Raw genomic sequence first — 14,474 nt, 5'->3', positions numbered from 1 at the left:
ACACAGTCTGGATATTCTATGATGGGTAGCATATAGCAGCAGTCCCCAGCCTTCTTGGCACCAGGGTCCGGTTCCATGCAAAACAATTTTTCCATGGACCGAGGTGAGGGAGGATAGTTTTGGGGCAATTCGAGCACATTACATTTATTGTGCACTTCATTTCTATTATTATTACGTCAGATCCACCTCAGATTATCAGGCATTAGATCCCGGAGGTTGGGGACCCGTGGTATACAACCACTAGAGGACCATGTGCATCTATCACTCATTCAAACTTAAGTAACACCTTGAAGTTCAATATTTCTTATTATTTAACATTAATTATTTGGATGACAGAATGCTTTTAATTAATGCTTATTAACACTCCAGAAACAGGGAGTGAACTTAAACCAACATACATTAGTCACATGGTGTGTTAAAACAGAGGTCCTAGAAATTTAAAAAATACAAAGTTTTGTTTCTGAATAATGAAATTATGATATTTCATTTTCTTAGGATTTTTCCTACTTTTCTAACTTTCTAAATAAGCTATGTTACTATTAAAACAAACCCAAAAAAGTAACAAAAAAGAAAACCACAGGTAATTTTGACTTGGTAATTCCATTTCTGGAAAAAATATTCTAAGGACATAATCTTAAACACAGAAGAAGTTTTTCCATAAAGAGGTCTATATCATGCCATTATTTAGAATACAGACCCCCATGAACACGCATAAGGGGGAAGTAACAAATGAAGGCACCTCTGCTTGGTGAGACCCTGCACAGCTCTAACTAGAAAGCTTACGGAAAAGTCTCGGTTCCCATATCAGGTAAGGACATTAGGATTCAAGCCATGTGTGTGTCAACCCCGCCATCTATGAGACAGGAGCAAGTGCAGGCGAGGAGAGGGAGGCTGAGGGGCTGGCCAGTGACACGGTCCACTCTTCTCGTCAGGCAGCCTCCTGCTCAAAGGCCACTCATCACAGCCAAAAGTTGGCTGCGTCTGAATGGGACCAGTGACTGCTAAATCACCTTTTTACTTTTTTAAGAGAATCCGTTTGTTTTTTTTTTAGGTGCGCTTTCGTATATTTAGGAAGGAAAGTAGCCGAACTGTATGAACATCAACAGGAAACAAGGGCCTGAAGTGACAGGTTTCTAGGATGGCCAGGGTCCCGGGAGCTGCTTGAAGCTTTGCACCAAAACTGGAGCCCAGAGACACTCGCCGTGCTCCTCACCCCCGGGCTCAGCAGCCCAGGCCACGGGTCTGCCAGCAGGACCTCTGCTGCCCCAGCGTACGTGGGATACGGGGATCCCATGAACTGAATGATGCTGGGCCAACACGGTTTCCGTCGACCCCGGTTCAGCACTCAGGAGTGTGACCTGTGGAAGGCCAGAAACAGCACAGGGCCTTTGGTCTTTTCCCAAATACTTCCTGGTTTGACTATAATAGAGAAAGTACAAGTAGTAATTGAGCTCTAGCTAAACATTTTATAGCAATTCTCTTGCCTACTGTGGCCAACAATTCTTAACAAGTGGGCACATGTCTTGTTCCCGTTTCACAGGAGGAAATCAAGACTCAGAGAAGGTCAGTCAGCTCCCAGAACCATTCAGCCGGTCTTGGCGGAGACGCCACTCAACTAGGGCAGTCTGAGCGGCCGCACTTCTAACTCCCAGAGGCTGCCTCCTGCTGGCCGGTGGACACCATTTCAGCCACAGAATAAAAAAAAGCAAAGCTTGTGAGGAAAGGTGGGAAGTGTATTTTAGAGAAAGTTGCATATGTGTGTGCCCTATCACTTCAGTCTTGTCCGACTCTTTGCAACCCTATGGACTGTAGCCCACCAGGCTCCTCGGTCCTTGGGACTTTCCAGGCAAGAACACTGACAGGTGACAAGTGATCCTGCTGAAGTCTGTGTGGCCCTGAGCAGCAGGGTTCACTTGGCCTGGCCAGGAACAGCCTTTCACCCCCAGCCTGTCACCTGCAGGGGTATGTGCGTGTGCACGAGTCTTCTCAAAGACTGAAGGACCTTCGAGGAAACCCCTCCAGGACCTGGGCAAAGGGACACAGTAACACAGAACCCCAGGTCAAGCAGAACCAACACTTGTCAGGCTGGCCCACACACGTGAACGGGCGGGGTGCTGGGAGGAGGGGGCACAGGCGGCCCCAGTGCCTGCTGGGAGAGGCTAACGCAGCTGCAGGGTGCAGGCTCAGGCGACAGGAGGCAGTGCACATTTTCCAGCCATGCCTTGTTACCTGAGAGCCAGGAGAGCAGGGAGTTCCGCTTGCCAGGCGGACACCCAACCAGGGTGGAAGGTACTGGAGCAAAAGAGGAGAAGGTCAGTGATGGGTGGGGTGGACACAGAGCCACAGGAACAGCATGGAGAAGCAGCCCTGCTGGGGGCCGGGCTGCCTTGAGCAGAGAGGGGGCACTGGCTCTGCCGGGGAGGGCGCTCAGAGCCCACAAATGAGCCCTGATCAGAGAAGGGCAGAAGCTGGCGGAGTGAGCCGAGTTCTCACAGTGAACACAGAGCCCCCAGAAGTCATCTCCCCTCCCTGCCGGCCACTGCAAGTGGAAAGCAAGGGCCTCCAGGTCAAGACAGGGCCCAGGCCCCCAACCCGGCTCTGAGGCACCGCTGCAGAGAAAGCGCTTAGAGGAATGTCCTGTGATGGTGTGCCCTGCTTTAGACGGCTTCCCCAAGCTGGATGGTAAGAAGTCCTCCTGGGAGGGGCAGAGACGTCGCCCCAGGCCTGGGGCACCTGGGCAGGGGCACCTGTTCCCAAATCCGGCTCAGGAGCCTTGTTTCCCATCCCCCTCCCTGCAGGCGCCTGCTCATGCCGGTAGATGTGTGCCCGGCCGCCCAAAAGGATAGCAGCAGGCATAGTGTGGAGGCGCCCATCCCCCTACCACGCGCCGCTCAGCACCAAAACAGACTTTCCCCTCTCCAGCCCGCAGAACCGCGGCTGCTCTCAAGGCTTGGAGGCGTCACACCACTAGCGAGATGCCAAGCTGGGTGACACTTGGGCCTTGTCTGCAGGGCACCCACTCCAGCCACAAGGCCCCTCTGGTGACAGGAGCCTGACCCACCGCAGAAGCAGAGGGCACTGGGGCGGCAAGAGAGGCCTTCTCAGGGGCTGCCAGTCCTCTCTCTGTCCCCAAGCTCCTTTATTCCATTAGAGCCGACTCTCAACCAAGAGGCGGTGGCTCAGCCCCTTTCCTGCATGGCCAACAGGCCCTGGCCTGGCCCCCGGCCATGGGCACCTCGGATTCCTTACCCCATCCGACGCCCCTGGCCTGGTCTTCACTAGTGAGGCCACACAGCCTCCTTCCACCTGCCTCTCTCTCAACTGTTCCCCACTGGATGGCGGCCTGCCTGCCCAGCTCGCCCGTTCTGCTGGCGTGGGCCCCCCCTGCTCACGGGCCACTAACGGCCTCCTGCTTTGTATCATGAGCGAACTCCATCGACTTCCTGGGCCTCCCTGACACACACCCACCAGCTCCCTTGTCTCCTCCAGGCTGGTCTCACCATCTCAGAACGCACTCTCCACTCCCCTCCAGGCTCTGCTCAGAATCCCCTTCCCATCTCCTCCCTCCACCCTCGGACCCCTGTCCCCATGGGCAAATCATCTCTCCAGCCTACCTCCTCAAAGCCCGGACCCTCACTGGCCTCCCCTCCCTGAGGGCACCTGGGCAACGAGCCTGTAGACGGCCCTAGGTTCCGGGGGGGGCAGCCTGTCCATATCCCGACCCCCTCCAGACGTGCTGGGGGCGGTCCAACGACTCACCAGAAGGGGCCGAGGACAGGGCCATGGTCCCATAGTAGGAGAAGGCACCCGTCTCAAACTTCATGTTCTCCTTCCCAGCCTCCACCTCCACCTTCCCCTGAAAGAGCAAGGGTCAAGGTCACAGACTGAGAACACCACCAGGGAGAAAAGCCTGAGGCACAAGGGAGGAGCAAGGCGTGAGTGGGCGTGGACCCCGGGAGACCTTGAGGAGGCCAAGGGGGCCCTTGGGAGGAGGATGGGCAACGGGGGGTGGGCAGAGGGCAGGCGAGGGGGCAGCACAGACACGGGGGGCGCAGGCCCACCTGCAAGATGAGGATGAAGTAGTCGGCCGGCTTGTTGCGAGTGTACAGGTAATGACGGACGTAGTACTTGTTGTGTTCGTCAAACTTGAGCTCCTGGATGACGTCTGGGTACTTGAGCAGCCGCAGCAGGATCTTCTCTGATATCAGAGAGGGGCTGAACTGGGGGACCTCTGAAGGAGGAGAGAGGTGGGTTTCACAGGCGGCCAGGTGGCACCTGGGGCCTGGTCACACCTGCGCTGGACAGCTCCTCATCAGCTGGCCCTGCCTCCCTGGGGCGGGCTGGGGGTGCACCCTTGGCTCCGGCCTCAGCAAACATGAAGCTGTCTGCCTGCTGGAACCACGGCTCCTGCACTAATAGAACATGACCGCGGACACATTCCTTCACCTGAGTCTCAGGTTCCTCAACTGTAAAATGGGGATTTAAAACTTCATGGGGTCACTGCTTGCTGAAATGGGATAACAGACGTAAGACACTGAGAGATGTGCCTGCCATGTGGGAGGTGCCTAGTACACATGACTAGTGCTGCTGTCAGAGTCCACAGCATCCATATCCTGGCAGAAAAATCACAGGATCACAGCTTCAGCAAGTGAGGGTGGGAAGGAAGCCAAGAGTGAGGGGAGAGGATGGGGCGGGCAGGCATGCTCCTATTTAATCACCCAGGTCTCCAAGGGAGCTATGAATCAGGGGTGAGAAGAGAGAAAAATGATTGACTGGGAGGTCAGGTCCCGTGGGACCCAGCAGATGCAGGCAGAGGGGAGGTGGAGAGATGAGAACAGAGCAGGGTCCAGGGGCTTGGAGAGGATGAGCCGGCAGGGCTGCAGGTACACCCACCAGGAGGCGGCATGTGGAAGGGCCTTCTTCTCCCTCCTCAGTGGGGATCCTGGTGCCCACCTCCCATCCTCCCAGTACAAAACCTCCAAAACAAACCCAGACGCTTCCCGGAAGTTTGCAGCAGCAACTCATTAATTGCAACTCCAGCAATCCCTGGAAAATAAACTCCAGGGATTGTCAGGGGGCAGATGGAGGGACAACGCCCTGCCCCCTTCCAGAGACAGGCAAGCTTGCCCAGGCCCTTCATCTGCCACAGCCCTCTGGGGAGGAGGAGACAGGACGTCTCCCTCCACGGCTATATTCTGCTCCTACCTAAAGGGCCCCCCTCTTGCTCTTACCTGTGGACAGGAAGCGATGAGCAGCCAGAAGTAGCTGAGGTGAAATTTTCACCTTGAGTTCATTGTCAGCATCTTTGAACGCTGAGAAGTCGCGCTTGTTCTTCTCAGAGACCCGTTTCCGGCTTCGGTTGTCAGCTGCAAGAGAAAATCTGGAACTGAGGCCAGCGTCCCGCGAGGACGCGGGAAAAGACTAGAGCCCACCTGCTGGCTCCCAGCTGAGCGGGGCCTCCTTCCACCAGAAGCAGCACAAGCAGCGTCTGGACCGAGACATGAAGGCCGGGAGGAAGCACGGCCCTGGCCTCACACTTAGCCTTCCCACCCCAGGACAGCAGGGTCCGTCCCAGCGAGGCAGGTGGGGCAGGGAACTCACTGTACATATCAGACTCGTCCAGGATCTCGGACTTGATGATCTCCTCGATGACGTCCTCCAGGGTGACCAGCCCCAGCACCTCGTAGAAGGGGTCACCTTCGCCCTCGTTGTTCACCTTCTGCACGATGGCCAGGTGGGACTTCCCTGAGGAGAAAACGTAATGAGTTGGAGGAGCAGAGGGACCAGTCCTGAGACTCCTCGAGCAAAATATTAACACATTTGGGGTCACGAGTCCTGAAGTTTTACTGGAAACGGATATTGCTTTTACAGAGAAGAAAACCAAAAGTATTTTTAATTTAGGATCATGTGTTTAAATAGAATGAAGATGGCAAGTCCCTGCTTGGTGTGGTGTATCAGGGGCTCCTGGGAAGGGGAGAGCCCCACCCTGACAACCTGCAGACACAGACAGCATCCGTCAGAGCCCTGTGTGCGCCGGGTGGACACGGGGCTCCCCAAGGGGCCCCAAGGGCCACCCACATTCCTTCAGCCAGTGCCCCTTGGCAAAACTCCTCTGCGTGTACCCAGGAGCCATGATCCTGCCCAAAGCAAGGCTCTCAGTTCCCAAAGCCATTAACAAATTAGCCCAGGCTATAATTAGGCCAGGAGAGTACTATAATTAGAGGAGGGCCACCCTTGAACCCAAAACAAGAGAAAGCTAGGAGGTAGACGGTGGGGAGGAAGGACCCTCCCACAAAGCTGAGTGGAGTGGCAAGGCTTCTCAGGCCTTCTTCTGGGGTCCCATGCTTCTCGCAGGTCCCGAACCCCAGCAAGTGACAATGACAGGGCCTGGCCCCCACTCTGGGTTCAAAGGGACTATGTGCCCCTCACACAGGGACACGGGTCTGGAAAGGCCTAAAAGGGAAAGAGCCGGAGGGCCGTGAAGGTCAAGTCAGGTCTCCCGCTCAGCTTCCCCTTCATGACCCAATCTTAGCCGTGACTCTGTACCATGTCCCTGGAGGGGGTTCTTCAGGTCTCCCGCTCAGCTTCCCCTTCATGACCCAATCTTAGCCGTGACTCTGTACCATGTCCCTGGAGGGGGTTCTTCAGGTCTCCAGGGTCCCTGGGAAGCCCAGCCCACAACTCCCATGGGCCTTGGAGGGGGAACAGAGAAATGCCACTTCCTGTGACCAGCATTTTATAAATTAAAGCAAAAAATCACAGAGTACACCACATGTGACAGGGGAAGTATTGCCCCTTTCATGAAACTTTTCCACAATGTGCCAGTCACTGTGGTACACTGATTTCCAGTTGTGGTCAAACAAGGCCTTCCCAGGAGGCACTGATGGTAAAGAACCCACCTGCCAATGCAACAGACGTAAGAGATCCAGTTTCAGTCCCTGGGGCAGCAAGATCCCCTGGAAGCCCCTGGAATGGCAACCCACTCGTGTTCTTGCCTAGGATATCCCATGGACAGAGGAGCCTGGCAGGCTACAGTTTATAGTCACAAAGGGTGGGACACAACTGAAGCGACTTAGCACGCATGCACATGGTCAAATAACTCTCAGCACCTTGCCAGGCAGAACCATGGCTAGAACCATGGCTTTCCCAAGGGTCTTGAGAGATGAGCCAGCAAGAGCTTGGCCAAGGTCCTCTGTAGGCAGCAGCCAGTCAGGGACTCGAGCCTAGGGTCCAGCCCCCAGTCTCTTCACCTGCTGGATGCAGCCAGTCCAGAAGTGCCCTCTGGAGAAAGAAGCAGTGTCCCCAGGGGCCTGGGGCAGCCAATTAAACTACGTCATGGGGCGGGGCGGGGAGCCAGGATTAAAGCAAGGCAGCTCTTACACTTTCGGACTGACACGTCCTAATTAAGCCTGGCAGTACCAGGTGTCGGGGAGACACACAGGTCCTCACAGGCACTCTGTTTGTTGGGCAGGTCGATCGCTCATTTTAGCAGGCCAAACTGGCAGTATGTCTCAAAATTCAGGGTCCCCAACCTTGGATCTGGGAATTTCAGGGGTAGGAACTTTTTCTATGGATGTAATTTTCAAAATGCAGAAAAAGCAAAAGGGTTCATCAGAACATTCAACAATCTCAAACCTTAAGGGCAATGGATGGGGAGGGAGGTGGGAGGGAGGGTCAGGATGGGGAACACGTGTACACCAATGGCTGATTCATGTGAATGTATGGCAAAAACCACCACAATATTGTAAATTAATCAGCCTCCAATTAAAATTTAAAAATTAATTTATTTTTTAAAAAGGCAGTGGAGCAGGGGCCACTGCCGCTCCGGGAGAATGTGGCAGAGCGGGATGGACCAAGCATGGAAGGAAGCCCTGGAGAGACTTCAAGGCGACAGAATGCATGGTGCCGTCTGCAGCCATGCGGGGTGGGGGTGCTAAACCGCCCTGCCACTGTCGGGAGGCGGTGACGACGGTCACCTCTGGGGGTATCTGGAGTTTGAGGGAGGGCCCAAGTACCCTTCTATATCTCTCTACTTGCTGGGCATGTTTCACTTCCACAGCTTTTTTTTTTTAATTGAGAAAAAAATGAAGGGGAGAAACAAATTAAAGGGAACAAAGGGAAAGTGGTGAAAGAGGGTAGACAAGGGCCCTCCACGCCTAGCCCCTACCACAGACTGAGCCCCGGGAGCAGGTGGGTGTCGGACCCCCCTGAGGGGGTCCCTGCTCACAGCCTAGAAGTCGGAGCCCCTGGAGAGAAAGGACAGTTCCTCCCCTCCAACTGACGATAACTGCAGCCATGAAATTAAAAGACGCTTGCTCCCTGGAAGAAAAGCTATGACAAACCCAGACAGCATATTAAAAACCAGAGACATCACTTTGCTGACAAAGGTCCATACAGTCAAAGCTATGGTTTTTCCAGTAGTCGTGTATGGATGTGAGAGTTGGACCATAAAGAGGTTGAGTGCTAAAGAACTGATGCTTTTGAACTGTGGTGGTGGAGAAGACTCTTGAGTCCCTTGGATTGCAAGCAGATCCAACCAGTTCATCCTAAAGGAAATCAGTCCTGAATATTCTTTGGAAGGACTGATGCTGAAGCTCCAATCCTTTGGCCACCTGATGGGAAGAGCTGACTCACTGGCAAAGACTCATGCTGGGAAAGATTGAGGGCAAGAGGAATAGGGGGCGACAAAGGATGAGATGGTTGGATGACATCACTGACTCGATGGACATGAGTTTCAGCAAACTCCAGGAGACAGTGAAGGACAGGGTGCTGCAGTCCATGGGGTCCCGGAGAGTCGGACATGACTTATGACTGAACAACGGTTGAACCCTCTAACTAACCCACAGGCTCAGAACTAGCCCTGCCGCACAAATGGTCACCAGTCACCCGGGGCCTCACTGGGAAAGGTAGGCAGCTTCTCTGAAGGACCAAAATGCCCCTCCTGTGGATGAAATGAGTAGATTCCTCAGTTCCTGCTCGGCCCTCTCGCCTCCTCTTTGGGGCACCTATGTTTGTGGACTCCACTGGTGGGTGTGGGCGCCCTCTAATGGCAGTACTTTCCAGCCAGGTAGGTACCCTGTAGGTGAGTGGACCTGGGGCACCTCCCTCAGCCAGCCCTGCCCTGTAGGCTGAGAGCATGGAGCCCTGGCGCCAACTGTGGCTGGCCAGTTGGGGCCCTGACACAGAGGTCACCCTCTGCTGACCCGAGTATGGACCCTGGGCTGTGTTTGCCTCTTTCCTAACTTATGTGTCTCCAGAGAGGCCATTCTTCTAGCAGAACCTTCTCCTTCCCTGGCCAGAAAACCTCCCTTGCCCAGGTCACCAATGACCTCCGATGGTGGCATCTCATTCCCAGGAGACCGGGCCTGGCTGCAGTTTCTGAGCAACTCTCTCCCTCCTCCTGGAAACCCTCCCTCCCTTCGGCTTCCAGGCACAGCTCTCCTGGTGCTCCTCTGACCCCAGGGCTGCTTCTCCTTCCTGAGAAGAGTCCTGGGGCTCAGTCCTTGCACCTGGCCATTACCTCAAGACTTTAAATACAAACTATACATCAAGGCATCTCCAACAACTGTTTGCAGCCCTCTCCTGTGCCCTCTAGACTCACATCCAGCTGCTGGCTGACAGCTAGCTCCACATGGTTGTCTAATATTGGGGTTTTCCTGTAAGACGTTACGGAAAAAAACCTGAATCAACTTTTTGGCTAACCCAATATCTTGACCTTGACTTGGTCAACCTCCTGCCCCAGACCTGTGGAAGTGGATGGAGGCCTGGGGGGATAAACTGCTTCCACTACTTCTCTACCCTTCTGCATCCAGCCAGTTGAGCGGATCCCATCAGCTCTGCCTGCAACGGACACCCAGAATCCAACCGCTTCTGGGAGCCTCCACTGCTACTGTCACATGCTGCTGCTGTTTAGTCGCTGAGTTATGTCCGACTCTCTGCGACCCCATGGACTGCAGCCCGCCAGGCTCCTCCGACCATGGGATTCTCCAGGCAAGAATACTGGAGCGGGTAGCCATGCCCTCCTCCAGGGCATCTTTCCGACCCAGGGATGGAACCTGGTCTCCCGCATTGCAGGCAGATTCTTTACCACCTGAGCCACCAGGGAAGCCCAAGAGTACTGGAGCGGGTAGCCATGCCCTCCTCCAGGGGATCTTTCCGACCCAGGGATGGAACCTGGTCTCCCGCATTGCAGGCGGATTCTTTACCACCTGAGCCACCAGGGAAGCCCAAGAGTACTGGAGCGGGTAGCCATGCCCTCCTCCAGGGCATCTTCCCAACCAGATATGGAACCTGGTCTCCCACATGGCAGGCGGATTCTTTACCGTCATGAGGATGCTGAGCCACGGGCATCTCCTCTCACCCAAAGAGCGAGATCCCAAGTCTTCACCCTGGACCTGAGTCTACTCTCCACACAGCAGCAAGGGGGAGCCCTGCTGCACCCCAAACTCTCCAGTGGCTCTCTCACTCCACAGAGACGCCACACTCCCCACAGAGGCCTGGGCCCCAAAGCCCTTCACGCCGCCCTCCTCTCCAGCGCAGGTGACTCTCAGCCCCCTGGCTCTTCCTCAAGCACCTGAGGCCGCTCCCTCCGCCTGACCTGCTCCTCCCCCAACACCTGCCCGGCTCAGCCCTGCTTCAGGCCTCACTGAGTACAGAGGGCCTCACTGAGTACTGCAACCCTTCCTCCAGCCCCACAACCCGGGTCTTTATCACCTAGAATAAACAATAGGAAGCGCTTGTTCATTGCGATCATCGTTTCATGGCCCATCTTCTCCCACTAGACTGAGAGCTCCATCATAGCAGAGGCTTTCGTCTGTGTTCCCAGAACTCAGAACAGCGAGCGGCACATAACAGGTGTGCAATGAACACGCGTGGAATGGATGACACAGTTCACGTGGTTGTGCCTTAGGAACCAACGGTGGAGGGGCAGAGGGACAGAGTCTGGGCAAAGAGTCCTTCTGAGTTTTAGTCATCAAGAAGCTTTCTGGATCTCCCAGGGGGCCCAGTAGGCTAGGACTCTGTGCTCCCAATGGAGGGGGCCCAGATTCAATCGTTGATCAGGGAACCAGATCCCATGTGCTGTAACTGAGGCCGAGTGCAACCAAATGAAATAAACAGAATATATATTTTTTTAAAAAAAGAAGCTTCTATAACTCAGGAATTACTGTTAGCTGATTTACCATTTAGAATAAGAGGATCAATTCAGGACTCAGACTTGTGACTCTCATTGTACGATATTTATTAAATCTAATGTAGAATTTTATTTTAAGGAGTCATCTCATTTGATTATGAATGTCCATTCAACTGGATAACTGGGTTTTGGGGGATGGTCTTGCCTGGAAAATCCCATGGGCGGAGGAGCCTGGTGGGCTGCAGTCCATGGGGTCATGAAGAGTCGGACACGACTGAGCATCTTCACTTGCACTTTTCACTTTCATGCATTGGAAAAGGAAATGGCAACCCACTCCAGTGTGCTTGCCTAGAGAATCCCGGGGATGGGGCAGCCTGGTGGGCTGCCGTCTATGCGGTTGCACAGAGTCGGACACGACTGAAGCGACTTAGCAGCAGCAGGAATGAGAAATGAAACATGTAAACTGACATAATGTGTCTACTCCAAAAACTGATAATCCCACATTTTCCAAAGCAGTCCTAATTACCACCACCCCCCACCCCCCCTGAAAAAATGTAGCAAAAAGATTACGTTTGGCTGAGCCATATGAAATTACTGATGTTTGAGTGTTTCCAACTGAAAAAAAAGAAAAAAGACAATTGCAATTCAAACAGTTTAACCAGTCTAGGAGGATTCAGTATGGCTTCTGTTTTCTTTTTTATACTTTCCTAAATAGAAATTCTAACATTTCCATAGTCAATATTACAATCAGGAAGAAACACATAAGAAAGAAACTCTTACAAACGTTCTCAACGTTGCTTCTTGGAGCTTAGGGCTTCCCATGCCTTCTACACTCAAGCACTGCAAGGACGGGGAAACTCCTGTGCGGCCGGAGGCACCTTGAAGCTGCTGTCCCCAGGGCACCTCTGGGCCATATCTGGCTGCAAGCTTGCCTGCTCCACCCTGGTCAGCCTTGGCCCAGGTTAGAAACCTGCATGTGAGACCTTGAGAAACCCTGGCGCGATTGGCAGGCACAGACTGCCAAGTAGCCCAAGCAAGCCTGGGCTTCTTTCGCTGCCCTCTCCCACGGGGAAGAGGAGGCAAGAAGAGGGAGGACCCAGAACCTGCCCGAGTTCCTCAGCAACCCTCCCCCACCTCTCCACCCTTCCACCTCCCCAGGCTCAGCCCTGGGTGCCCTGTGAACACTCACTGCCCCCGCCGCGCCCCAGGTCTTCCTTTCAGTACTTGCAGGGCTTGTCTCATCAGCCGCCTGGCATCCAGCCAGGTTAGGATGCAGCTCGGCACGGCACGGCACGGTAACTCACTCCTCTCCAAGCATCCTCCCACCACCCCTCACCCAACGCCAGCACACAGCAGACACTCCAAAGCCTTTGCTAGAAACACAGAGGGAGGTCTCCAGGGGCACCGGAAAGCCCATTCCTCAACCCGCCACAACTCCCATTTTAGCAAGCGCCTGTGTCCTCTTCTCCTCCATAAAAAACCTTTATAGTCTCTCAAAGACCATAAGAAAAACACACGTTACTAGGTGCTGGATTTCAAAGTCCACAAGAGCTCCAAGAGGCCCTACTCACCTGCTCTAGCCGCCTTTGCTCACGGAAAGATCCAGGGGCCCCAGGTCAGACGCGGGGATCCCACAACCCAAAATGGTGTCCTCGGCATCTCTTTCTGGCCTCCCGCAGGTCCCATCTCCTGCCAACCCAGGTTCCAGGGCTGGCCCTGAACTCTCAGCAACCCCCACCAGGAGAGGAGCTGGCCAGGCTGCCAGAAGATAGAGCCCTGGGCCAGAGGTCGGCACCTGCAGACAGGGGGCACCCCCATTTCCTGGGAATCCCCCTCCTCTGCCCCCCTCCATCCGGCCAGGGCAGGATTAAGCTAACTATTAATAGTGCTGACCTCAGCCAGCAGGAGGAGCCTCGGCCCAGGCCCAGCAGGAAGGCAGGGCTGGGCAGGAGAGGGACCAGAGAGGCAAAGCACAGCCCTCCCAAGCCCAGTGCCATCGATTCCAGGGGGTGGGAGAGTTACACACAGAAAGAATACCGCAGAGCATCTACAGCAGGGAAGGCCTGACTGGGATGGGCCGGGAGGGAACTGTTTAATCAATGAGCAATTTAAAAGAACAGAGGGGCTTTCCCGGTGGCTCAGTGGGTAAGACTCCACCTGCTAATGCAGGAGACACGGGTTCAGTCCCTGGTCCCAGAAGAGCCACGTGCCATAGCGCAACGAAGCCCCTGTGTCACAAGTACTGAAACCTGCCTGCTTCAGGCCCCCCAAGCTGCAACTACCAAGCTCGAGGGCTGCAACTGCTAAAGCTCTCGTGCCTAGAGCCTGTGCTCCGCAACACAAGAAGCCACAACAAAGAAAAGCCCCAGCACTGCAATTAGCGTATTCCCCCACCTGCTGCAACTAGAGAAAGCCCACTCACAGCAACAAAGACCCAGGGCAGCCCAAGCTAAAATTAAATAAATAAAACTTTTAATAGATTTAAAAAAACAGTGAAAAAACTTCTTAGTTTTTTAATGAAAAGAACACCGAGGAGGTCCTTAATTCATTAGAATCATTTTAATAAATTAAAATATGAGGCCATGGTGACTAGAAGAGAGCGCTATTGGAAAGAACAATGAAATTTTTCCATCATGATCTGACAGCATGCATCAAGACGTAAAACATGTAAGACCTTGGCCTAGCCAGTTTTCTTTCACTCCTAAGACCTTAACACAAAAGAAGTGCCCAGGCCATGAGCAAGGTGCTCCCAGGAGGGTCCTACCCAGTGTGGTTTATGACACAGTACGCCAGCCACTATAAAGGCTGATGTAGACACAGATTTATTTATTTACATTTGTGTAAAGCGGACAGCTCCAAAACAGGGCAGCAAGAGTGACACTGGCTTCTTTTGCTTTGGCTTAATGCATTTTTAAGGGTAAGATGGTAAAGAATCTGCCTGCAATGCAGGACACCCTAGTTTGATCCCTAGGTCTGGAGGATTCCCTGGAGAAAGGAATGGCAACCCACTCGAGTCAGTATTCTTGCCTGGAGAATTCTACGGACAGAGGCTACAGCTCATGGGGTCGAATTTTAAATGGAGTTTAAAGTCAGCCTGTGTTACTTTTTAATGTTTCCATTTATAATCAGAAAAGAAAAGAAGTCTATCTCGTTTTGAAGGGGAGAAGCAATCTAGTTCGCCGCTGACTCACTGGAAGAAAACCCAACAAAAACTACAGTGGCAGGATGAGGGTGACTCTTTTAATTCTCAATCATTTCCCACTTTTCTGAAAGTTTCAATGATAAAATCCACTACTTCTATTTCTAACTAAAAATATAAGGCACACCTTTCTGCACCTGGCAT

General features: G+C 53.6%; 1 protein-coding gene across 1 annotated transcript in view; it reads right to left on the bottom strand.

The window, feature by feature from the left end:
* CNNM4 (cyclin and CBS domain divalent metal cation transport mediator 4) overlaps nucleotides 1-14,474 on the bottom strand; it is a 38,516-nt gene that overhangs the window by 4,294 nt on the left and 19,748 nt on the right. Inside the window, exons 2-5 of the mRNA XM_052649481.1 lie at nucleotides 5,602-5,745; nucleotides 5,232-5,366; nucleotides 4,062-4,231; nucleotides 3,760-3,856 (exon numbers count right to left, since the gene is read on the bottom strand). Of these exons, the coding sequence (XP_052505441.1) occupies nucleotides 3,760-3,856; nucleotides 4,062-4,231; nucleotides 5,232-5,366; nucleotides 5,602-5,745 (546 nt within the window). The remainder of the gene's footprint in view (nucleotides 1-3,759; nucleotides 3,857-4,061; nucleotides 4,232-5,231; nucleotides 5,367-5,601; nucleotides 5,746-14,474) is intronic.

The sequence above is a fragment of the Budorcas taxicolor genome, chromosome 11 (assembly GCF_023091745.1).
Source record: "Budorcas taxicolor isolate Tak-1 chromosome 11, Takin1.1, whole genome shotgun sequence".
Taxonomy (NCBI): domain Eukaryota; kingdom Metazoa; phylum Chordata; class Mammalia; order Artiodactyla; family Bovidae; genus Budorcas; species Budorcas taxicolor.
This window is presented reverse-complemented; position numbering and strand designations above follow the sequence as displayed.